The 25520-nt window shown below is 40.6% G+C and overlaps 1 protein-coding gene across 1 annotated transcript in view; it reads right to left on the minus strand.

Moving 5' to 3' along the window:
• DARS1 (aspartyl-tRNA synthetase 1) overlaps positions 1 to 22235 on the minus strand; it is a 38917-nt gene extending 16682 nt beyond the window's left edge. The window contains exons 1-7 of the mRNA XM_069861573.1: positions 22124 to 22235; positions 20453 to 20510; positions 15011 to 15103; positions 10962 to 11064; positions 2444 to 2546; positions 1122 to 1202; positions 599 to 658 (exon numbers count right to left, since the gene is read on the minus strand). Of these exons, the coding sequence (XP_069717674.1) occupies positions 599 to 658; positions 1122 to 1202; positions 2444 to 2546; positions 10962 to 11064; positions 15011 to 15103; positions 20453 to 20510; positions 22124 to 22195 (570 nt within the window). The 5' untranslated portion in view covers positions 22196 to 22235. The remainder of the gene's footprint in view (positions 1 to 598; positions 659 to 1121; positions 1203 to 2443; positions 2547 to 10961; positions 11065 to 15010; positions 15104 to 20452; positions 20511 to 22123) is intronic.
• Positions 22236 to 25520: the final 3285 nt, after the last annotated feature.

A 25520-nucleotide genomic window follows, 5' to 3' on the forward strand; every position in this document is an offset into this window, starting at 1 on the left:
ATTAAAAAAGGACAAAAGTTCTTTAAGTGATCTAGTAGATTGCGTTTTGCTGCTGATCAGAAAGACTAAATATTTGGGAGGCATACGAATTCACAAATGGCTGTGTCTGTAGGACCTGGATGAAGAAAGGTGTTTCAGAAAAATAAAAAAAGAAAGAGACATGAATGCTAAGGAATAAAGAAAGAGAACGAGATTGGCATCAGGGCCTCGTACAACATTACTTGTGAGACATGCATTACAGCACCTCAATTACACGTCAAATTCAAAACTTCCAGCTTATACTTCAAAACCCAGCTCTCGGTAGATTTTTTGGGTACCTAAGACTACATTTGAGAAGAAACATTACCTTGCAATTTTCCATATTCAGTCACCTTTGACTTTTGAAAATAAAAAAGCCCAGACGTACATGGCCACATATTCACCTTAAAGCTACTAATACGTGTTCATTTAGGATTAAAAACCCCTGTGTTTTCACAATGCCACTGACTAATATGTTCTTTATTTTTCCTCTGGCCAACAATACACTTCCATCAAATCCAGGACTTTTATTGCTTCATGGATTAGAAACGTGAAGTATGCAACACAGCATGTTCCTTACCCTCAGATCAATGACTCTGTTGTCCAGTCTTGTATCTTGGTTTACAGTAGCTCTTCCATCCTAAACAGTTGTGCAAAAATACATAATGAAAACATATACCTCCAAAAAAAAACCCAAAACCCAACAAAACAAAATCAATGGAGAAAAACATCCTCTGGATAAAAACCAAGGGCTACTTGTAAGTTCAACAGAATTTTTAGTTCATTCTAGAAAGAACATACAGCAAATTGACAGCATAACAAAGCTTAAGGTGAAACTTCTCCCAGAGGTCACAGGCAGACCCCAACTATAAGGATCCAGAAGGCAGACATGAGACAGCAGACCCTCTGGTTCTGACCTCCTACTGCAGTTCAGCAGACATCAAAGCCATACAGATTTCTATAATGGTACTGGATAACATAAAGGAGGTAAAATGCAAGCTTAACAACGCCCAAAATTACTGCATTAAGGAAGTTGCCTGGCTTTCATGCTATTGTTCAATTACAAAGACAATAAGAAGTATTTAAGGATGCAAAGTTTTCACCTCCTCTCCTTCCACTTCTGGGCGAACAGCATCATCCAGCTGTAAGGGCAGTCGGGGTTCAGCTAAACTGATCACATAGATCTGAAATTGAGACAAGAACAGAAATAGCTTGAGACTCAGCTCAAAAGGAGGTGTGATTTACAAAAGGATATTTCTGGCATAGACTTGAAACAGTGTTTGCATAGGCTGTTAGCTGGAGGACTGTGATTTTATTCAAATGCTAGAGTGTATTCTCATGACAATACTGGAAGTGCTTAGTTCTTGTTTTCCTTTTGAAAGATTAAAAATATCTTTTTTACTTCTGTGAAGCACTGATGAGCAAGTACACACTGCCTGAGGGACAAGCTGACAGGCATGAATGCCAGGTCTGAAACAGTTAGATTTCAGAGAGTTTTAGGTTCTGATTCCAGTAAGATCATCCTGTTCTTCTCATTGTTAATATATTATTTTACCTATCATCTGATTAGATCTCAAAGAGCGACTTCAGACTGAAAATTCATGATATACCCAAATTATAATCAGAGAATGAAAAAGCAACTTGGCTGGCCTTACAGTCTGGTCAGAGGTGCAGTGAATTTGTATTCTTTCAGAAAAAGCAAGCATGTGATAATCTGCACATATACAAAAATGTGTTTCTTCCAAATCTGCAGGTTTTTCCCAATGCTGGGAGCTAAAATTTACCTTACTGCTATAACTATAACAGCCGTTGTACTCTACTCCTGAGATGACTGTTTCAGCTGTATTGTAGACATACAGTTTGGGTGAAAACCTTTAGAAGGAAACAACATAAAGGTTTAAATACTCTTTCTATTCCAACAAATTCTAAAGTTGCACTTCCTCCGGCCCTACAGCACAAGCTTCAGGAATTTTCGATTTCAAGAGCTTACACACTATTAAGCCAGTGCTTTACTTTTGCTGGGAGTTACATATTCCATTCCACTGTACTAAGGGGAAGATTGTAACTCTCTGATAAAGAAGAAACTTCTGACTTGCACTTAAAAAGCAGCAGACCTTTATTATAGTATCTGCTGCAGTTAAGAATCAGAAACTAGAATTACAAGCATTCCTAGTCAAATTGTTCAAGTAAGATACATGATTTCACTTGGCACTGCAATTCAAATGGTAGATAAAAATAGGACATTCAAAAAAACCAAGTCAGAAATGTTCCATGTTTATGTATTATGCTCTGAAATTAGTAGTTTAAAGCAGTTTATTTCTCTGGTATGGGACTGCTCACTGACAAAGTTTATGCATGTAGATAGCCAGCCTAAACAGATAATCTCTCCAACAATTAACCCGTTTCCATTTGCTCAAAAATTTACCCTTTGAACATGAAGCTCAACATCTTGCTGAGTGCAGCCTCCGATTTTCTGATGTGCTTTTCTCACGACACCTTCTACATCCACAATGCTCTCTTTGTTGATGCTGTCAATAAAGATAGGACAGGAGGCTTACTAAATCTCATTGCACACTGCAGCAGAGTCAGTACTGAGCACTAGGACATTCACGTACTGTATGGACTGCTGGAACAAGAGAACAGAGTTAAGGATGAGAGTAAAGATATTTACTATAAATATAATGACTGAGTAATGAAGGACTTTGCTAAAATATTCCCAGTCACAATAAATTCAAACTAGGGTGGAAGACTTGGGATGGAAGGAATTGTCATTAAGCTTAGTGCTTGCTAGTTCTTTGTGTGTGTATATATAAACTGACAAGTTGCCTAGCTCTTTTTCTAGGCCACATACACTCTTGCATGTGTCAGCTGATGCAATGATCTGAAAGATGTGTCTTAACCAGCAGAACAACAAACTGAAAGGAAGTCCTAGATCTGGAGGGGAAAATCAAAACTGACTGCGCTTGTTTAAACTACATGACCTGTTACTGAAAGATGTAAGATGCTTCAAAGTAATTTCTCTGTGACAGGGGACATCTTAATTGCCCTCCACTAACAGGCACTAACAATGCATTAAAACACCACATAACATCTTGATAAGTCTTCAAAAAATATGATATAAAGTATGTGTGCTATAAGCAAGCACTAGCAAAAGTCTAAAAAGACATACATGAGAAAATAATTTGTATAAGCAGTGCTATTTAGATATTTAACATCCTGGACTTTAAACCAGTAATTTTCTACAGATACTCTGGCCCCCACTGGAAATATATTCTCACTGCAACTCTTTGCTAGCCTGCTTACAAAGGGCCAAACATCAGAAAATATTGTTTTCCTTTTTATGAAAAGTATCTGTTACCATTAATTTTATGTTTCACTTCTCCAGCCTCCTTGAGAAGACTGGAAAGCACTTTATGCCATCACTTCACCACATAAGCCCTTAGAAAGCAGGAAAGCAGCAGGCTCACAATTTAACTGCAAACGTAAGAGGTGAGTAAGGATGTCATCGGACAAGCTGGCCACTGCTGATCTCACTAAAGCCAAGTGCAACTGATAAGCATGTAAGGTCAGCTTTTTTTTTTTTCCACCAAGACCCCCTCCCCTCAAAAAACCCAACTAACAAAACCCACAAAGCTAAACTAGAGGGTGGTGACATAAATATTTATATGTTCAGGAGGTGTTACTGAGGGGCAGTAATGCCCAGTTAAAGGAGGCAAGGGCAGAGCACAAGCAGGTACAAGCTACTGCTGATGGTAACTACAATCCTAATCACTTGCATCTGCACCAGTTTATCCAAGTAACTAAAAAAAGAGCCAAATTTGAGCATTTTAGTTCATTACACTAATCCTTTGATATTATATTTCCAGATGATAGAACTCAACAGCAGCTGCTCTCGAAGTTATACAGAATGTGATGCTTCATGTGCTTGAGTTGAGTTCATTAGGTAATTCCGCATACTGCATAAAACTTGTGAATAGTATGTTTTTCTGGCACATTTACACTTTAAAAGAGCTACAGTTGCTCAAATCAGTATAATGAACAAATGACTAAATTTGTACAAAGCAGAGGTCGACAGTAGGCTTTAGATCAGAATTAATTTAGTTAAGGGCAAGCTGTCATTTATCTCCATTATTTAAAAAGAGGCAACAAAACCAAGATGAGAAATGACACTAAGTGCTTAAAAGTACCCTCTCTTACAAACGATTCTGTTTTAAACTCTTTAAAAAGACTGAAGTGGCAATACAATGCTTTGGATGCAAGAGAATGCGAGGATAAGAAGCAGAGAATGTATCACGCTAAAATAGTATTAGGTGTAACTATAAATTCCCTTCACTTTTCAAATAAAGGACTTTTTAAAAGAATAAATGTTTTACTCTTGTGCTAACCTGTCCCCTATTTTTCCCACTTCCTTTTTCAGGTCAACACTTTGGCAAGGGCTCAGAAAACATTACTAATGACATGAATAGCAGTGTCTTCATTGAAAACAGAAGTTTCTAGTCCACTGAATAAAAGCCCTCTCACTTATAATCACAAATAAAAATGCTTTAAACTTACTGAAGGAAATTCTCTGCACTGTGAAAAAGAAAATAGATAAATATAAATGTGTTGTCTGATGGATTCATAATCAGATTACTGATCCCACAGCTGAGAACTAGTGTTGGTGAAGTCATCACAGAGCTTTGATCAGAACACGCACAGAATTCAAGACATGCAAAATGGCATCAGTTTAAAAATACAGGAAGAAACTGACTTGTACATCACCGTGGCTGTAATATTGCTTTGCAAACTTGCATAACAGTATTTTAAAACTTGGCACTTGTGATTAAACGTGCTTTTTTTCTCCCTCTCTGTATGCTGGAGTTGCAATTAAAATGGTACGTTTCTTTGCCTGGAATATGCTTTAAAACTGTAACATCCCTTAGTCATTAAATTCACCATAATTTCAACATGTATTTCAACTGTGTTCCCACCTGCGTAGATCCCAGTTTCCAAATACACACAGATTGCCCAGGCACACAAAAGTGCTGCAAGTTTTTTACTGCATATGACCACCTTTACATTTAGGAACATTCATCATCTACTGTAAACTTGCATTTGATAATTACAAACTATGCTTTTGCTCATTCAGATTACATCTCTAATCTGGGATGGAATTAAAAGCTTGCATTTTGAGTTCTGTTTGAACCACACTCAACAAGAGCTAGCGCTGGAAAAATCTGAAGTGCCTAGCATAGTGCATCAAATGTAAATTATAGAACCCTAGAAGGTGCTGCTTTGATCCCAACAGGTAATTCTAAGAATGTTACTGAAACGGTAATGTCAGTTCAACTTACAACAAGAAACAAGATGTTTTAATTAGACGCTGATAACTACAGCAAATTGTTCTCCAGAGCAGCAGCCCTAAGTCATCTAGGTGATCTTTTGATAAAATTCCCCTGAGCAACAAAAAAAAACCCCAAAAAGGAAAAAAAAATGAACAAGTAGCAGAAAAGCATACCAAAGCTATCAGCATTTCCAATAATGCCAACAATATTTCTATGCGTAGTTACTTTTACAAAGTGCTAGAAACTAAATTAGAATGCATGATGCATTAAAAGACAGGACATCTCTATATAGATTAATCCTTAAAGAAGCTATTTTAGTAATAGTTTCATAAAGCCCAATGTCAAAAAATGCCTCAATATAGCTAACTGCTTCTTTATATGCAATGTTCCTTCCAAGCCATCAATATTATAATTACTAAAATGTCCACTAGATGCCTTATGTCCCTCTTAATTATCTGCACGTCTATTAGCCAAGACTTTCACTTTTAACCACAGGATTGCATTATTGCAGTTCGCATGGCAACATCTTTCATCAACAGCTTCATGTTGCAAGCTGAACCCCATGCAGGCCTCCCCAAGTGAATTACAATCAAAAGTCTGAAGAACTGCAAGAAACTCGGTTATTTGCAGATTTCAAATAGAAAATATTTCACTTAACAGAGGTGCTTAAGCTTGTTCATTTCTGATTGTTTTTTTTCTCATCATTGTTTTCTGTAAGCAGATTGCAGATATTATCATGTTATTATTATCTTATCAAATCTAAAATTACTAAACAATTGTCATAAAAGAATAATCAGTGATCCTTCATCTGAATGTCAGTGAAAGCTGAAGGCGAAAGAGTTGACTTTGAAAAAATGAGTTCACTTTGTAAACAGCTGAAAGTGTACACATTTTATATTCAATTCTGTGGGAACAACTGTAATGCTGTCTGCACAAACCCAAGAAGCATCCATTAAACCCTCAGAAAGGGGACTTAACAGACACTGTCTACATGAAGGCTGGGTAAACACCTATTCTTAGTCTCTTCACTCTAAAAATAAAATAATCTGTTTCCTATACCAACATCCTAACACCTGGATGAACTTGGATATTTTTTTTCCCGGGGGAAAAAAAAGTCTCTCCTCTTTTAAAGATTTTAAGTAACAAAATCCATTACAGATTTTTCATCATTTTCACTGAAAAAAAATCCACTTTATTTCCCTTCTGAATTTGCCTTGCTTCATGACTTGTTCACTGCATCATACGTTTTAAGCTGCAGAATAAAGAACCCACCACTGGCAGGAAATCTTCATGCTACCATCAGACTGGAACTTACACTTCTCAACAAATTCGCTTGGATAGAACAGAGTTTTCTTCAGCATCACAGATTTACCTGACTGCCTGTCATTTCACCTTGCAGCTCCACCACCAACCTTTTCCAACCTGACATGCATTCAGACACAGAGACAACAACAGCAGACAAAGTGGAGTCACAGAATGGTTTGGGTTGGAAGGGACCTTAAAGATTATCCAGTTCCAATCCTGCTGCCGCAGGCAGGGACATTTCCCACCAGATCAGGCTGCTTAAGGCTCCATCCAACCTGGCTCTGAACACCTCCAGGGATGGAGTATCTACAAGTTCCCTGGGCAACCTGTGCCAGGGCCTCACCACCCTCATCCTGAAGAATTGATTCCTTATGTCTAATCTAAACCTTTCCCTTTCCAATTTAATGCCATTCCCCCTTGTCCTGTCACTACATGACCTCATAAAAAGTCCTGTCCCAGTTCTTTTGTAAGCCCCCTGCAGGTACTGGAAGGTCACTATCAGGTCTCCCCAGAGCCTTCTCTTCTCTAGGCTGAACACCCCAACTCTCTCAGCTTGTCCTCACAGCAGAGGTGCTCCAGCCCTCGGATCATTTTCGTGGCCTCCCCTGAACCCATTCCAACAGTTCCATATGCTTGTTATGTTGGGGATTCCAGAACTGGACACAGGACTCCGGAAACGGTGTAATGACTGGCACACATGACATCAATGACATTTTATTCCTCTTTTTCAAAACTCAAGAGATCTCCTAGCATAGCAGATAACAGAACTGTGTGGACTCCTGTTAAGTCAGTTATTTATAATCATCTCCTATTTGTCATGACTTACTTTCCTACTTATTAATCCTGAACCTACACCAAATCTGAACTAATGATCACAAAGGTACAATATCACAATGAATAACATCAATGTGATTATTCCAAACAAACCTTGGTTGCTAGATACTTCTAGCCCCTAGTTTACCACTCCGATTTCTGTGTCACCAGCAAACTTAACAGCAGCCATTTGACATTCTCTTCCAGGTCACTGATACAAAAACTAAACAAATGGATAAAGAAAACATTTTTGCAATACCCAGCAGTTTTCCTGGTGTAATCAATTTATCTAGATGATGAACTTATGTATGTTTTTCTACATCATGCTCTCATACAGGCTTACCCATCTTTTTTTTTTTCCCCATCTCTTCTCTGGATTTTCATTCTCTAGCCTACCACGAAGAGCCAGGAAGTTACTTCCTGAGTGAGGGCACATTGTTTGGGCGGTTAAATTAGAATCTGTTAACCACCTCTCCCAACTGTTATATAGTACCACGTGGCTACGGTGGGAAGGAGGGGGCAGGGAAAGACTCAGTACGGATACGGAAAAAAAAGAGAAAGAAAACCAAAACCAACCACACCCAATACTTTATGGAAAAAAAAAAAAAAGGTTGAAAAATTACTAAATGCACCACTTGGCACCTCTGCTGGCTGAAAGAGACAATTAACTCTTTCTCTTACACAGCACCCCTTGCAGGACCAAGCTGCTTTTTCTTCTGATATAAGACATAAGAACTCCACAGCTGTGGACCCAGTATCTTGACTGGCTCTATCTTGTTGGCCAAGTATGTTTTGAAAGTTCAACTAGGAAACTTTTCATAGTTAAACCCACAGATATCTCTTTGTAAAACTGAGTTAAATGTGTATTTCACTAAAAAAGAACTTAAAACATTCTTACGATAATGGAGATAATCAGTATATGAATGTTGCTCGACCACAGAAGGTTATGAAAGTTCTTGGTTTCCATGTGCCAATATCTAAAAGAGGAACTCGTTTGTTTATTATTTATGAAAATTTGTACAAAAAGTGCTCATGATTTAATCAGCTCTCATTAAAAATTCAAGATTCAGAATTTCACAAACTCTTTTTTAAAAAAAGTCTTGGACTCAGAAATACAAGAAAATAGCACATGAAAAATAATGTTTATGTACTACCAGTGAAACAGGTTAAAAATATAATTGAAATGTAAGGTATTTCGGTTAAATGTTTTCTTCAATAACTGTGCATTTCCTCCTTTAATGTGTAGGAAACAAAATGAGATGATGAAAAAAGACACCAAGAATGGCAGAGAAACAGCCTAGTTATTTTTAGACATCTAAGACCAGCCTCATCTGCTGGTAATGACGCCATCATTCCACAGCAGGTGAAAACTAGCTAGAGAGTGACTGAAGGCAAGGCACGTACTGCTGCTGTGCTGCAGGTGTGACTGACACAGTGACCACAAGTGCACTTGGAAGTCAGGGAACAGCAACAGCCTCTGAAGGACAAGAGGCAGCTGCAACAGCAACAGCAGTCAAGATTGCAGAAGATAAAACACTGGAAAAAGTGAGAGCATGGCAGGGTATTAATAAAATAGGTTTGGTGGTGGGAAGGCATCACAAGAAGATGATTGCACTGATGGTGTTAAAAACGCATAAGCAAACCCCCAAAACAAAACCCAGATGGCTGTGGCAGAGGAAGTTATAACATACAAAGCACAAGATGGTAAGCACGTAAACATTTCACAAGTACAAATGATAAGTAAAACATGCATGCTATAAATCAGAGAGGCTGACATACCAGAATTTAGCAGGCAAATGATATCACAAAAAGGAGCAGAATGAAAAGTCAAAACAACAATACAAACCTCATGAGTCTGCCTACTCAGAGGAAATCAGGTCTGTCACATCAAGAAAAGCAGGGACATGACAGGGAGTTGGAAAGAACCTAAGGATGAGGTTCCATCTGATTTAACAGCTCACTGCTGCCAGAAGAGAAATGAGCTTTGCACTCTACTCTTTCCAGATACCCTTTTCCACCATCTACCACTCCTTGTTAGCTCTGAACTTCCATGACCTAGTTTAAATCACTAACCTGGCAGAAAACTAACCAAGTAAAAAAAAAGATTGGTGAATAAAAAAAAAAGAAACAGTCACTGCCAGATTACAAGTGGCAGAGTCAGTGCATGGAAGAAAAGAGTGAGGACTGACTTCCCTCTCATGAGCTCCTAGCCACTGAGCTCTGCCACCCATGAAACAAGAAATACAGCTGTGGAGTAACGAAACATGAAGAAAACTAAAAAAGAGAGATGTTGGAGAGAACTGGAAAACAGGAGAGTGAGCATCACAACTTTAAGAGTCATTTCACTCTTCTGTAGCCCAAATTTGAGGAGAGACTACAGGCAGACTGCTGGTAGGTTAGAGGGAGATGAACTGGGGAACAAGTAGATTACACACTTGATTCTTTTCAAAGAGTCTAAGAACTGAGAGAACAAACCATTTCACGAAGAAACAGACCATTCCACTTTGGCTCACAAACACCTGTAAACAGCATGCTTCACTCTGGCACTGCCAATACTAAGCACCGCCAAACAACAAACACTGCTGGTTCTGTTTTCCTGCTGCCTTGAACCTCATCAGCAGAAGCATTATCCTAACCTTCTTAACTTGGCTTCTGGAAGTCTAGGCTATAATGAATCCCTCCTCTCCCTGACATATTGAAGGTTGAAGGCTGTAGCACTTCTGCAGCTAATTAGTCGGGGCTCCCTTCCCTGGCATGAGAGTAGTGCCAAGAACCACACAGAAGAAGCTCGAATGCCACATGTTAAACACGTTACTGCACCAAATCAATCCATATTTCTATTTGTGCACAAGTAGATACACATGATTAAAAGCAGAGGAACATAATTTTTTTATCTTTAAGAATGAAACAAACCAAATAACGGAATTTAAATTGCTGCAATAAACATTTGTTTAATTGGCAAGTCTATTACCACCCCCAAATAGATTAAAAAGTAAGTTAAATCTCATTAAACATTCTAGTGCGAAAAATAAGGTGTAAATAAGATTAATTCAGTGCACTGAAGCAACTCTTAATTACTTCAATTCAGTAAGCCACTTGCAATATGGAACTGCTCTTGCTATAAAACATATGACTACAGTGCACATATTGTAGAATAAAAACCCCAAACATGTGCAGGCACACACAAACACCACACACAAAATCAAGTGTCCCACTAAGCTCAGCTTGCCAGACTTTTTGTTAGCTAGCCTGAAAGTAAATGTAGGTTGTCTACGGCGAGAGAATGCTGCTTCAGCAATTCAGAATGAATTTCAAGCCTGTTCTCTATTTTATCTTTTGTCAGTGTAATGTATTCAGAGCAATAGTGAGCTGACAATTTAAATAACTACATTTTAAAACAAACGAAGCATTGATGTTAATGTGTGAAAATGGTCCCAACCCCTGGGAGTCCTGGTTCCCACCATTGTTTACTCTGACAACAGGATATAATTGCTTACTTACTTGGCAGCAAACTTTACCATCTGCTTGCTTGCATGCTGTCCCACAGCCACAAGAGCCTGGATATTAAACTGCTGCTGACGCAGGACTAAGAAACACTGCTTCCCTGAATACAAAGAAAAACAACACAGGTGTATTAAGGACAAGTTACTCGAGGTCTTTGTGAATGAGAAAAAATGCTTTACTACTTCAATATTGAACTGAGCTTTTAGGAAGCGGGGGGTGTCCCTCCCAAATGGCTGCATTGAACTCATCAGCTCTGCGAGTATCCACCCCCAGAAACACTGACAGAAATCAAGTCATTCTGCCTTACACCTACAAGCATGTGAACGGACATCCTATAAATGTAACAATAAGTAAGACCTAGACAAAACAAAAACTATAAATCATGACTTTTGCAATGTCTATTATTCTTCAACTGCAAGAAGTAAATCATACTTTTCCGTGTCACTTCGTGCACTACTACTTCAAGCCTATGTTGTTTTGAAAGAAGTTTTTTCTCATCTTCTCAAATTAAAGCTGCAGAGTTCATTTTACTAAATTGCTCTGAGAGAAATAGGCTTGATTTTGCACCACAGGGACTAAACCAACAATGTTCATTCCATAATGCAGCACACATTAGAATGAAGAGGAACAAAAGGAGTATTGATTTTGGTGAATGACAAGAATGTAAAAGACCCAAGTAAAAATTCCTATAAGAGCAATTTATTCATGAACAGCTTAGGGAAAAAGGAGTTAACAGGAATTAATAATAATTTATAAAGGACATAATGCACTTCATTGACTTTTAAAATGAGTATTTCCAAGTCACCAAAGCTCTATCTAATCTGTTTAGCTGACCATTACAATCATTTCATCTTTCTCCTCACATCTCTAACAAACATTTACTCCTTGACTCAGATTTAAGGAAATACCGTGATTTTAAACGCTTCTTCCTCAGAGAGAAATTAACAATAAACTGCATTATAAAAGGACTCAGATCTTTTCGTCACGCACAACAGTAGCTGCTGTCACAAGGAAAGAGAATGTTTTGTAAAATACAACCATTTCTAATCACAGAGAAGACAAGTGATCAAACAAACCTCACTAACAGGACTAGTTAAAATATTACAGTTACAAAGAATATGAGGCAACAGAACTTTCCCAGAAGAGCCTAATGTGTGCAAAATAATGTATCAAAAAAAAAGCATAATCAAATCTAGTTCTTGATTAGATAATGTTTCCAGATCAAAAGACGGAGAAAAGGAAGCATCAGAGTGAGAAAATACTGGGATTACGGGATATTCCTCATGTGTTTCAAAGCATTTACATGGTATTTAACTGAAAAGTGCAAAACCAACTTCACCCACATTCAACAGCAAACTACACAAAGTTTCTATAAAACCAACCGATACCCACACGAATGCCTAGAAAAATGAAAAGCTTCAAAAGCAACTTGTTAAAAAAGGTCTGACTCAGTCTAATGCAAGGGACTTCCAGTCCCTTGAACAAATAAGAGAAGACACCACACAGAAAATCCCATAAAAAATAACCACTTAAAAACTAAACAGGAATCCATTCCCTTTCTTGGATGTAAACACCAAATGACACAAGACCTTGTGAGAGAAAAGGATCTAAGGGAGGAATTTGTATGAAGATTACAAAATATTTGATCATATAAATAAAAACATTGCTAATTACGGACATTTTCCAGCAAAGAGAAAATTTATATGGCTTATTACAAAATTTGGTTCTGTATTTGAATTTCTCGTGGTGGTGCTTCTGTTTTCAGAAAAACTATTTTCATGTTTTATAAACCTTTGCCTTCATAAACCTAAACCAAGCTCAAGTCTAACTAGCTGTGCAAGTCCCAGCTGCCTGGTGGAACCCAGACTGATTTCCCAGACTGCTTTCCAATGATAAACGTGATCAGTAGCTTAGGCTGGCTTTAAAATTTGGCCAAAAATAACATTTATTCAATCTATGGTAAAAACCACAGGGCCCCAAGCACTTTAATTTGAGTACAACCCACAGAAATTCCCAACACCCCATTCTTTATACATCTTTCAGTTAATTTCCATCAGGCTTCCTGAGTGGCTGCTATAGGATACAGCTGGATTCTGCAGTTGTTCACGTTCACTGTTTTGGTTTACTGGTCAGAACTAGACAGGGTTAAATAAAGGATATGTCGGTTATTTAGGAGTCAAATTTGAGCTTCTGAGAAAACCTAACACTATTTTTCTGTGAGATTTTCCTGTTTCCTGCAAGACTTGCCTTTCCATAATGGTAGGAATAGCGCCACGATGTGTGGGAAAGGATAATATTACTTCTTACTCTTAAACATTTACTTTTCTTGTAAGATTTTTTCCCCCAAAGCTTAAGTAAACAAGCATATGGCATTCTCTAGGTACATTCCCTGAACGTCAGGATTGTTCTGTGTTGTCAGACCAAGAGGGAACAAGAAGCACAATCAATAAATTGAGAATACTTCATCCCCATAGTCGACTGTTTTTGCTTTCATTCTTTAGATTGTGTTAAACAGTTTTGAAAATAAGCACTGTTATTTCTTGAAAAGCAATAATCTTTCCTGAGGTCGAAGGTGAAGGATGACAATTTCTTGTAAGTTAAAACTGCCATGTTACATGTTACCTTGAATGAAGTAAATGCATATATCATGGAATACATCATATATAAATGCAATATAGAGACACTAATAAGCAACCACTGAACTTCATGTTGTTTTAAATGTCTCCATGGAAAACTGCCTTTAATATACTGAATTCTGTTAATAGCTGAGCTCCTCCTACCACTGCAAAAGAAGAAGTCATGAGGATACTCCTATTTTTACACCAACAGAAACACTTCAATTAAGAGTATCTCCTGTCTGAACAACTTCAAGTTGTAATGACCAACACTTTCACAGCTTTTGGGGTTGACGATTTCTACACGCAGCAGAGACTTCTGTGTAAGACCACACTACAGAACTACTGAGGAAATCACAAAGGCCTCCCTAAATTTCAAGATTCTAATACAAATTACAATGTACATTATATGTCTATGTTTTCACTCAGTTCCTTACTTTAACTGACTGCAGCACAGATGATTATTAAGACGGACATTTTCTAAGAAAATTAAGCCTCAAAAAGACAAATGAATCAACATTCTGTATGAGATTCTTGTCCCTAGTTTGCATTATTCCCTACTCTAAGACTACTGTTATGTTTCACTCATGAAGATAATTTCTTTATGCTTTTTTCTTCCAACTCTTGGGAAGACAAGATATTTATATCTCACTACAGAGCAGCCAAAAAAACCCTGAAACCAGTACAACAGTTGTCAGCATCTGATGTTAACTGAAAAGGCCAAAGCCTATTTAAGTTTGCATATGGCAAGCTGATCTCCAGAGAGAACCTCTGATTCCAGGAAAGAAATATGGCTGTCAGACAGCCAAGGAGGGCAGCTTGCACTACTGAGAACCTATAAAAGTGTCTTCCCTTTGTCTTGTTAAAGAAAGGTGATGAGGTTTTTTTTAAGTTCAAATTGTTATAATCAGATATTAGCAACTGAAAGTAAAAATTCTGAAATTTGAACACAGATTTTTGTTTCCTGTTGAAGAAAAGGTAAAGTGAAAATAATCATACGCAGCAGAATAAATACGGCCCGTCTGACAACTGATACCTTTATCATAAAAGTACAGTTTACAGTATAAATGTGTAACTGTTTTATCTCGTACTGTTACTGCCCAAAGGAAAATGACTATAATATTTTAAAATTCCTATTATTTACGATTGTCCACACACCGCTTAGTAGTATGGTAAAACCAACATTCACTTTTACTACAATGTAACAATAATATCAGATTTCCACTCAGCAGAAAAAAAAAATTTCCTTTTCCCCTTAGGAAGACAGAGGTGGAAAGAAGAGAGAATAACCACTCAAAGTGAACATTGAGTGAACACTTAGTAACCAGGTGGCAAAGTTTTCTTGTACGCAAGACACAACTAACCAAATAAATATTCAGGCCACGCTAACAATAGGAGGAAATAAAAACCAAAACCATGGTAGCAACTCACCTTTAGCTCTGCTTGTATGAATTCTGCCACGAACCCAAACCACTTCATCAGCCTTCTCCACTGTCAGATCTTTTATTCGAATCAAAATTCTATCTGAATTACAGGGGAAAAAAGAACACATTTTAAAATGGTTTTGGTTTTTTTGGAAGCAAAACATTTTTCACTTTAAACTCCAAATACTTTTTCTATCATTACTAAAATTTATAATAAATACAAACCCTTGTATTTTTCATCTATAGCATAACAGATGTACTGAAAACACACAAGATTCCATTTCCTTCCTCAGTGAATTGTACCTGATTAAGTAGTTTTAAATTGGTTTAAGCTTAGTTTGACTTCTATAGCAGGGTCAAACCGCACTAAAACAAAAGCAAGACCTAACTGTAGATCATGGATGGCAGAACCCAGAATAACAACACGATATTTGATAGAACTTCACTGTACTACCTGCACTTACTGGTCTGAATTTCTGCTAAGTAAGGGATGTCTACCCAGCTCCACTATGCAAAACGGAAGTTGGCACGTTGGACACAGCAAGACAAAGGCTCACACTATTCTGTGTCTACAGAAGTAGAGTGAATATCACCATTTACAGAGTGCATGTGGATAAAACCACTACTTATTAGATAAAAAATGGGAGATATTGATCATTATGGGTCTCTTCCAACTCAAGATATTCTAGGATTCTATTCTAGGATTCTATGATATCTAACAAAAGTGAACTCTTTCCTTATTTCAAAATAACATTAAATTTACTAAGACACTTCCACTCTAGACTTTTCCTGCCAAAACTTTTCCAAAGTTTGCCTACCCCAGGTTACCATCTGCCATCCTGGACTCCTTCCCTGTCTCTGAATACCAGTCACAGCTTGCACTGCCAGCCTATTATTTTGCACTGGGAATTTCAAGGGATTACGGTCAGGGCAGTGTAATTTTTTTCTTCACAGACATGCACCTAAACCAGAACAGAACAAAAGGGCACAGAGAAACATGATAGGAAAATGACTCAAATATACTAAGAGTATGTGTGTGCGTGTGTGCGCATGTGTGGTTTTCTGTGCACACGTGTTCTGGGGAGGAGATAAAGGGGAATAAAGCAGTTGCCAGCAACTTCTGATGTTCAGACTTTATCAATATAGAACTATGGGAAACAAGCAACCAGCATAACCAATAAGCTTTAGGAGTTCGGTATTCAGAAAGTTAAAAATACCTCAGTAAACTGAAAACTGTATTGTAGGAACTTAAAACATTTTCCAAGCACAAGCACAAACACAGAATGAGGATCCTCAGTGTTTTAGGAACTGTCCGCATTAGACAAATCTTATAAAAGTTGTTTGGACACATAATGGTTCATGTTTCATCAAGCCTAAGCAACACAGAAAAAAATTCATATGGTATGAATTATTAAAAACTATTTCGCCTTTCAGAAAAAGGGTAATAAAACAATAAAAGGAGGAGGATGTCTCAAAAAGGAGACATCACAAAGTCATTGCCTCCAACAGCAAATCAGAGCCACAGCATAGCTGAGGTTGGAAGAGACCTCTGGAGATCATCTGGTCCAATCCCCTGCTCAAGCAGGGCCACCTACAGCAGATTGTCCAAGAGCACGTTCTGATGGGCTTTTAATATCGCCTGGGCAACCTGTGCCAGTGCCTGGTCACCCTCGCAATAAAAGAGAGCTCCCAGCTCCTCAGAGGGAACCTCCTCTGTTTCTGTTTATGCCCACTCACCCTGGGCCTGCCAACGTGCTCCACTGAAAACAGCAAGACATAGCAATTATGTCAGTTTGTTTCCCTCCTTCAACACTTCCCATGTCTTCTTTTCCTCTCATTTCTAAAATGCCAGTAGCTTATGATGTCTAGACTTGTTAATGCAAGCAATTGTGTCTTTGTCACTCATTTTCTCTTGTCAAGCCAATATATTGTAGCTCAGATCTTCCCTCTGTACTCTCACAAATCTTTGCACCCAGAATTCCTTCCAGTTCGTTTCTGTCTCTTCCGTGATACAAATTAAGCTTCTTGCTCTCATCTTTAAGGTCCTCCCTGCCAACCACTCCTCAGGCTACCACCTACTTGTTTGTTCACAAATGCTTACATTTTTCTGTCTTCTTGCCACAGAAGTTACAGACCATTAAATAATGCAAAAATAAAAGCTGTTTTAAACCATGCTACTGTTGCAGTGAAGACAAGGGAACAAAGATTTTAAAAAAAATTCAACCAAAACACTCTGTAAGTCTGAAATTACACTTCTAGCCCCAATTCAATAGTCAAGCTATCTTGCTTTCATCGCTATTCTAAATCACGCTTAAAGGGAAACTATGTTTTTTTGTTTCTTTCATGTATAGCACAATCTCTTCTTTTCAAGTACTAAATATTCTTAGTTTTCTCTCAGAACTCCAACCATGGGACGAAAAGACAAAAACTCAAAAAGCTGTGTGGATTTTACAGGACAAGATCATTTTTCTAGACCCCCATTCCCTGCCTGTCATATCAGCCTGTTTACTAAGTTAATTTATCTTACATCATGGAGTTCTGAACAGTGTGATCAATATTTCTGCTGTTTCTGTGAAGTGCCAGCATCTTTACAATGTTGAGCAAACTGGAAAAAGAGAAGATAAGTTTAATAATAAAAAAACCCCAAACTGAGAGCCAAAAGCATTATAAGATGAAAGCAGCTTTGAGGGAGGGGAGATTAAAGTGAAGGCAAAGGAAAAAGGAAAGCCAAATGGGAGTTCTACTAGCAATCATAGCCTCAAGCAGGCAGGAAGGACTTAAAGAGATGATGTGACAGGAAGAGAACATCAGATTGCCAGGGCAGCCAGTGTTGGCAGAACACAGATGAAGGTGGGCCAGGAATGGAGGCACAGGTGTGTGTGAGATCAGCAGAGCAGGGTGGAGCAGCTCTGCAACAACTTTGTGAGCATGTGAAGAATTTGAATTCCTATGCAGAGGAACAAGAGTCCAGCAAAAGGACAACAAGTTGGTCTCTTGGAAAGAGAGAATAATTTGCTCTGAACACTCTAAGGTTTTTAACTTCCCAGATCTACGTTGGTGCCCTAGGTCAGCGCAGTTACTACAGCAGCCCAAAAGCAACAGTGCTGCAGACATCCAGCTGAGCTCCTGCCCACACCCGTGCTGCCTGCGGGCTTCAGCCACAGGGCCTGTGGATCTGCACGTGTCCTACCACAGTTTGTTATTCTGACCTAGAAATGGCACTACCCGCATGCACTTTAGAAACAAAACTAGTAAGAGTACAGACAGGAACACCCGCATTTTGCTTACGTGTCACCCTTGCCCCAAGTAGCGGTTCCTTCAAGCCACTCAATGCAAGCAAAATACTCTGGGGAACAGCATACACGTGGTACTTATGCTTAGTGACTTCACTCTCCCATGAGTCCTTTGACAAGAGCTCTCTGTGGCAGGAACCACCGAACCTTTAAGCAAGAGGGCATTAGTCTCAAGGAAGGGACCAGTCTGTTCTTGAACTTTCTTATGGGCATTTAGGTTTTTTATTGTTACTCAATTTTGATGTTCTGCATAACAACCTTCTAAAAAACACGACAGCAGGTGTGTTACAGGTTGTATTTTAAGCCCAATGGAAAACGTAGTCAGTCTTGTCTGTATATTGGCTGTGAGTTGTTTGGGGTTTTTTTTAAGTGAGGGTTGAAGATCCAGGGGACAACAGATCTAAATATAGCACTCTGCCTTCTCCATATCACTTCCTGTAGCTTTGACAGCTTTCCTTCATATTTTCTTCCTGCACAGTATTTTTGAGTGTTTATTCTGAATATTAGCCAGTTGGCAGGGCAGACATTCTCCATCAGAGTAGGATTTGATCCACCATCTCAAACTGCCAGCTTGGGTCTCCCACAGTTGTCTCCTACAGGGTGTGGAACTGGTAGAGGAAACACATCTTGTAGGAACTCCGTAACGCCATCACAGAAGAGTACAGGGAGCAGAGATACAATAGGGCAATCTTACAGCCTACAGTCCACATAGTAAGTCAATCATTTGGATGCTAACTTGGAGAAGTTACCTTTTCCTTAATATTACACCTTTTAGGTTGTGACTGCACACCAATTTACGGATTGTCAGGTGGTTACATATACAAGCTGTTGTAATTAAAACATTGAAATGATGAAGAAAAGACCCAGCATCAGGAAGAGGGAGACCTCAGCAGCCAGCAGCTGGGCTGGCTTACAATGCAATTTCAATGTCCGTTCCCTTTCCTTAGCAGCTACTATGTATTTTATTCAATAATGCCTCTTAATACAGTCTCTAATGATCTTCTCGTCGCATTACATTCATGACATAATGTTCCTCTTCAGCTACGTTCAACCTATGATTGCTTTTATAGTTCCTCCTCTTCCCTGCAGTTCCCTTCCTAAGGGAGGTCAACCAAAACAACCAACAGAGGAGAAAAAAGTCACCTAATCACAGATGATGTTCCTTTTTCACACTTCATTATGAAGAAGTTACAAGAAGCCAGTCTATTATCTTCTCTCATTTCTGTTCCATGCACTGAATAATATGAAGATTAATGTTTCTTGGGATGTTGACCTGAGAGACTGTTCTCTAGCTGACAAGTCTTTCTGAATCTCAATTCCCCTTTAGCACAAAATGAAGATTTCCTGAATTCACAGTGGTATGAATAATTATAAACTCCATAAATACAGTATATTAATATTAATGGCTTTGGTGGTCACACGCAGGAGTAATGAAAGCTCTGCGAGCAGACATATATCCTACTCGGGGAGGGAGCTGTTGCAGCACATCATGGCAGAACTTACTTCAAAGAAAAAACCTGACATCTTGAGACTCAGTACCTTATAAATAATAATAAAAAAAAAAGGCTGCAGTTATGGTCAGAGGCAAAATCGACAAGCCGTGTAGGGTGTTGTCCAGACAAGGGCAAAGACTGAGATTCCATAATCCTTCTCGACCCAGCTCTTTCTAATCCAACCACAGTCGTGATTTATTTTCCTTCCACCTCATGAAAATTTTCTGTGTTCCAACCTGTATCCATGACCTCCTGACCAATTACCACACACTTTCAGGAGTCTGGCTTTATCTTCTCTACACCCTCCCATTAATTAGCTTTAAACATTAACAACATCACCCTACCACTTCCTCTTCTGCAGGCTAAACAAGCCCAGCTCCCTCAGCCTCTCCTCAGAGATCCTGTGTCCAGTCACCTGACAAATTTCCTAGTTCTCCATTGTCCTGGCTCCAAACAGTATTGTCTTCTTTGCACTGGGGAGCCCAAAACTGGACACACCACTCCAAATGCAGCCTCACAAGTGCCAAATGTATTCAAACCAAGGGAAAGAACAGCAGCATGATCAAAATGAAAAGGTTTGGTCAATGATTTCTCAAACAAGTATTGCAGATTTGTAACATATAGCTTCTTTTCCCCACCTCTTTTTTTGATTTTTTAACTGACCTGGTTTCTCTTGGGATTGTATCATTGAAGACACTCCATATCTTTCCTTAGCATAATCCTAAAATGGAGGTGAGAAATATACATCAAAAAAGCATACACAGAAAGAAGAAAACCATTACAGATTTAACTGAGGTAATACAAAACAATTAGCAATAATATTAAAATCAATAAATTGTGTTTCAGACTCTTGGAGATACAAAAGTGAGAGAAGATAATTGTGCCCTGTGAGAACTAAAAATTCCAACAGCAAACACAGGTTAGGATCATTATTCGCTACACAGAAGTTAGTAGGGATATCTCTTATAGAGAACCTACTCCTGAAAGGACATTTGAGTCCTACAGAAGTAGATCCATGACTAAGTATTTCCTTCCACTACTCAGGCACACTCAATCCAGATAATATGTCATTCTGACAGCCAAAGCACGCTAGACTGACTGCTAACAAAACCTGTTAGGTCAGACACATGCAGATGGGGCCTTTTCATCAAAAAGACCACAGTACTAGTTTCCCAATCAAGCCCACTCATTTCAAAATTTTAAAAAGTCTTAGTTTATTTATTTCATTCTATTCAATACATGAAATTTATTCTAAACACTTTATTTGGGGAGTCTCAGTTTCTTTGCTTCTGATGAATTGTGGCCGGTGTATAACTTCATAGAAGCCAGCTATACTCAGGAATTCCTTACTGCTGATACATTTTTGGCTTTTCAACAGCAAGCAGAAGGGATTTTATAACAAAATGAATGGATGCTCGTTATTAATACTTCTTTTTCTTCTAGAAGAAATAGCGGCCTACAATTTTCCTGTCCTGCCCTGTGATCCTCAGGTAAGGACAGAAACCCCCTCAGGCCTGCTGGAGCCACTGGTGCTCCTGCAGAAGGGGCCCGAGATCATAGAATCATAGAATCACCAGGTTGGAAGAGACCCACCGGATCATCGAGTCCAACCATTTCTATCAAACACTAAACCATGTCCCTCCTGCAGGTGACTGCAACGAGGAGACGGCACAGGGCTAATCCAGGCCAGGCTGGATGGGGCTTTGAGCAGCCTGGTCTGGTGGGAGGTGTTCCTGCCCATGGCAGGGGATGGAACTGGATGGGCTTTGAGGTCCCTTCCAACCCAAACCATTCCACAGTTCTATGACAGAGACCTCAACCAGGAACTACTAGCAGCAACTCAGTCCTATTCTAAACTCTCCTGGGAAGCTCACGTTGGTTAATTAACCATTCTCATTTCATTACTAAGGAGGTAATTTGTACTGATTGCAGTTCATACGCATTGAAACTCTAAAATAAGATGAGAAACAACACAGCTAGCTCCCCTCAGTGCAATTCCTCTTAGAATTGTATCCTTAAAGCACGGGTTAAAGTCACAATACAGTTTTTACTATATATGAGCTACTGAATTCAGCTCAATCTGTGCGAAGGCCAGGCTAGGTGAGGCTTCGAGCAGCCTGCCCGGTGGGAGGTGTCCCTGCCCCGGCGAGGGGGGTGGAACTAGCCGCGCTTCGAGGTCCCCAGCCAGCCCGTGGGCCTCACGCGTGGCACAGGGACTGCGCTGAGGGGAGAGCGGGGGCAGCGCTGCCCCGGGCCCCGGCCGCCCCCGCCTCGGCCTCTCCCCCACTTCTCCGCCAGCCCCAGCCCCGCTCTCCCCGCTCTCCCGGGACCCACGTCGCCCGCCGGCGGCTCCTCGCTCTCGGCGCGGCGATCCTGGCCCTGCCCGCGGCTGGCGGCGCTCGGCATCCCCGCGGCTCGGCCCCTCGCCTTCCCGCTCGGCTCCGCTCGGGCGCCGTTCGGAGACGCTCGGAGACGCTCGGGCGCCGTTCGGAGACGCTCGGGCTGAACTCGGCCCCCTCCGGACCCGGCTCGGCCACGCGGCTTCCGCCTCCCTCCTCTCGCGAGAGCCGAGCTCAACTCTCGTTCCCAGGCCAGGGCCTCGCCCCCCGCCGCCGTGGGGCGGCGGGGGGCGAGGCCTTGGCCTGGGAACGAGAGTTGAGATCTTGGAGCCCAGATGCACCTGTTCCCTGCTAAACCGTGTCCCTGAGCACCTCATCTACCTGTCCTTTAAACACCTCCAGGGACGGGGGCTCACGCACCTCCCTGCCCGTGAGCCCTTATGGAGGAGTTTGTCTTGATGTCCTCTCTGAACCTCCCCTGGTGTGACTTGAGGCCTCCTCTCAGTGGTCAATGGGCAGTGATTCAGCCCTCACCTGGTTTAAGTGACACCCTTTTCACCTGTGCCTGGTCCTTCAGAAGCCAGAGGGGCAGCCTGCCTGGTGGGACTTCAAATCGTAGAATTGTTAAGGCTGGAAAAGACTTCTAGGATCATCCAGCCCAACCCCACCGTGCCTGCTAAACTGTGGCCTGAAGTGCCACGTCTACACTTGGAAAGCCTCCGGAGATGGTGACCACCCCTTCCCCGGGCAGCTAGTTCCAGTGCTTCACCACTATTGGTAAAGAATTTTTTCATACTATCCAATCCAAACCTCCCTTGGCACAACTTGAGGGCGTTTCTTCTTCCTGTTGTTTGTTACTTGGGAGAAGAGACCAGCACCCACCTCACTACGCCCTCCTTTCAGGCAGTTGTAGAGAGCAATGAGGTCTCCCCTCAGCCTCCTTGTCTCCAGGCTAACAATCCCAATTCCCTCAGCCACTCCTCATTAGACTTGTGCTCCAGACCCTTCACCAGCTTCGTTGCTTTTCTCTGGATGGACTCGAGCAGCTCAATGTCCTTCTTGGGCAGCATGATCTAGTGGGACGTGTCCTTGCCCATGACAGGGGAGTTCACAGAATCACAGAATAACCAGGTTGGAAGAGACCCACCGGATCATCGAGTCCAACCATTCCTATCAAACACTAAACCATGCCCCTCAGCACCCACCCGTGCCTTAAACCCCTCCAGGGAAGGTGACTTAACCACCTCCCTGGGCAGACTGTTGGATCTAGAGTTGGATCTAGATGATCTTTAAGGCCCCTTCCAACCCAAACTATGCTATGACTCCATGATTCTTGTAGTGAAGTGCCCCAAACTGAACACCTGGCACGTTGTGGCCTGAGGTACTGTGTTGGACTGTGAGGTGGCTAACTCATGTGGTCATCTTGGTAGCAAGAACAAAGTGCACTTTTATGGAATCGTAGAACGATTTGGGTTGGAAGTGGCTTTTACAGATCATCCAGTCCACCCCCACTACAGAAACAAGGACATCTTTAACTCAATCAGGTTGCTCAGAGCCCCATCCAACCTGACCTTGAATGTTTCCAGGGATGGGTCTTACACTATCTTCCTGTGCAACCAGTTTTTCACCACCCTCACTGTAAAAAATTTCTCCCTTAGAGCCAGCCTAAATCTGCCCTCCCTTTGTTTAAAACCATTACTTGCATTTTTTCTATCTCACCAGCAAACTTGGCTTGCCAGTGCTAACCCTGATGGCAGTTCAGTCGCCTCTCCCCTTGCTAATGCCTCTGTTTATTATTAGTTACCTAAACCCCAAAGTGGGTCCAGTAGTTTGGGGAGAATGCGCATTAGTACCAGTCCAGGTGTTTCCCTCCAGCTGGGTGCTGAAATCAGTGCTAGGGTGCTGGGGCCAGGGTTTGCTGCAGGTGCCAGCTTTCAAATGACAGAAATCAGAGTTGCAAGCAGCTGTTGAATCCTATGCCCATAGATTGTTTATTTTGTGCAGGATGAGAAGCAGGAGTTGGCTGTCCTGATTTAAATTGCAGTTTTGAATGTTCACATTTGACTAACTAATGCCTCTTGCGGTATCAATTAGAGTTCTCATTTCCTGTCCTACAGTTGTTTGTTTTACAGCACTTTGTACTGCGTTGGTTCAGCATCTCTTCTCGTGGGAATCCCCTTGCAAAGTTCCCCTTCTGCCTCCTGTCTCAGAAAATTCTGCACTTCACCATAAGACCGCATAGCTTCCACAAAAATCCTTTCTTCTCATGCAAAACACGGTTGCAAAGAATTAAGATCCAGTAACAGAGAAAGCAAATCACAGTCAGTTTTCATACCTCCTCACCACAAAAAGCAAACTTCTGGTTGCAGGATATCCTGTAGTCCACTCAAATGCTAATGTAACAGTAACAAACCACGTGCATTTTTTTGCAGGAGGTCGGTTGTGTCTTTTCTGTTACCTGTCACTTAGAACACAAGGCTGAGCAGAGCCACTGCTGGACGTTAACTAACAGACAGATGCAAATCGTGTCGAGCAGACAGTACCATCTGTACGACGGAGTGCTCTGTAATTCTTGGCATTACACTGGCTTTGCTGTGAAATTCAAGCAAAACAAACCAACCCCGTAACCTTTATTTTTATGCTGGGAGCCTTCCAATAGTGAATAGAATAATGAGTATTTCCTCTGTGGCAAATAACCTGAAGGTGATTCTGAAGGAAAAACCCTTTAAATATAATGAGGGTGTTAACTGAAAACAAAATGTGGCCATGTAAAGGGCACTGTAGCTAATTACTCCATTGCCAAACTTTCAGAAGAAGCCAAAATTCTACAATACAATGAAAATACAAAAATAAATTATTTTTAGGAAGAATTACTGACAATAATGATTTCGTATTTGGTTAAATAAACCCCTCAAAATTATCCATTAAATTTGAGTCTGCAGCAATAATCTATTTTGCTGAATCCATCTCACTGAATTTATTACGAATCTTCTGTTAAGAAAACAAAATCCTACGTGCGGATGAGGTAGCTCATCTGCTGCACCTTCTGTTTCATTGCACTGTTATTGGAAATCATGTAATTGGGGCAGTACCTGCAGTGAACCTTGGAGTGATAAGTAGGAGAAAAGCCGGTGTTGGGCCCGGGTGGGAGGCAGAGGGGCTGGGGGACCTGCTAGGGCGGCCAGTGCTGTCCCCTGGGCCTTCGCCGAGGATTACCAAATGGGAATGACATCACCTGCAGCCAATCGGGGGGCCCCAGGGGTACGGCTGGATGGAAGCCATATTCCACTTAAGTAACAAGACATGACATACCATGTGCTAATGCTAAATAATTTATCCCTCAGGCACATAGTGAATTGCAAAGCCAAGCTGAGGCCTGGTCAACAGTTTGC

The sequence above is a fragment of the Phaenicophaeus curvirostris genome, chromosome 7 (genome assembly GCF_032191515.1).
Source record: "Phaenicophaeus curvirostris isolate KB17595 chromosome 7, BPBGC_Pcur_1.0, whole genome shotgun sequence".
In the NCBI taxonomy this organism is placed as follows: domain Eukaryota; kingdom Metazoa; phylum Chordata; class Aves; order Cuculiformes; family Cuculidae; genus Phaenicophaeus; species Phaenicophaeus curvirostris.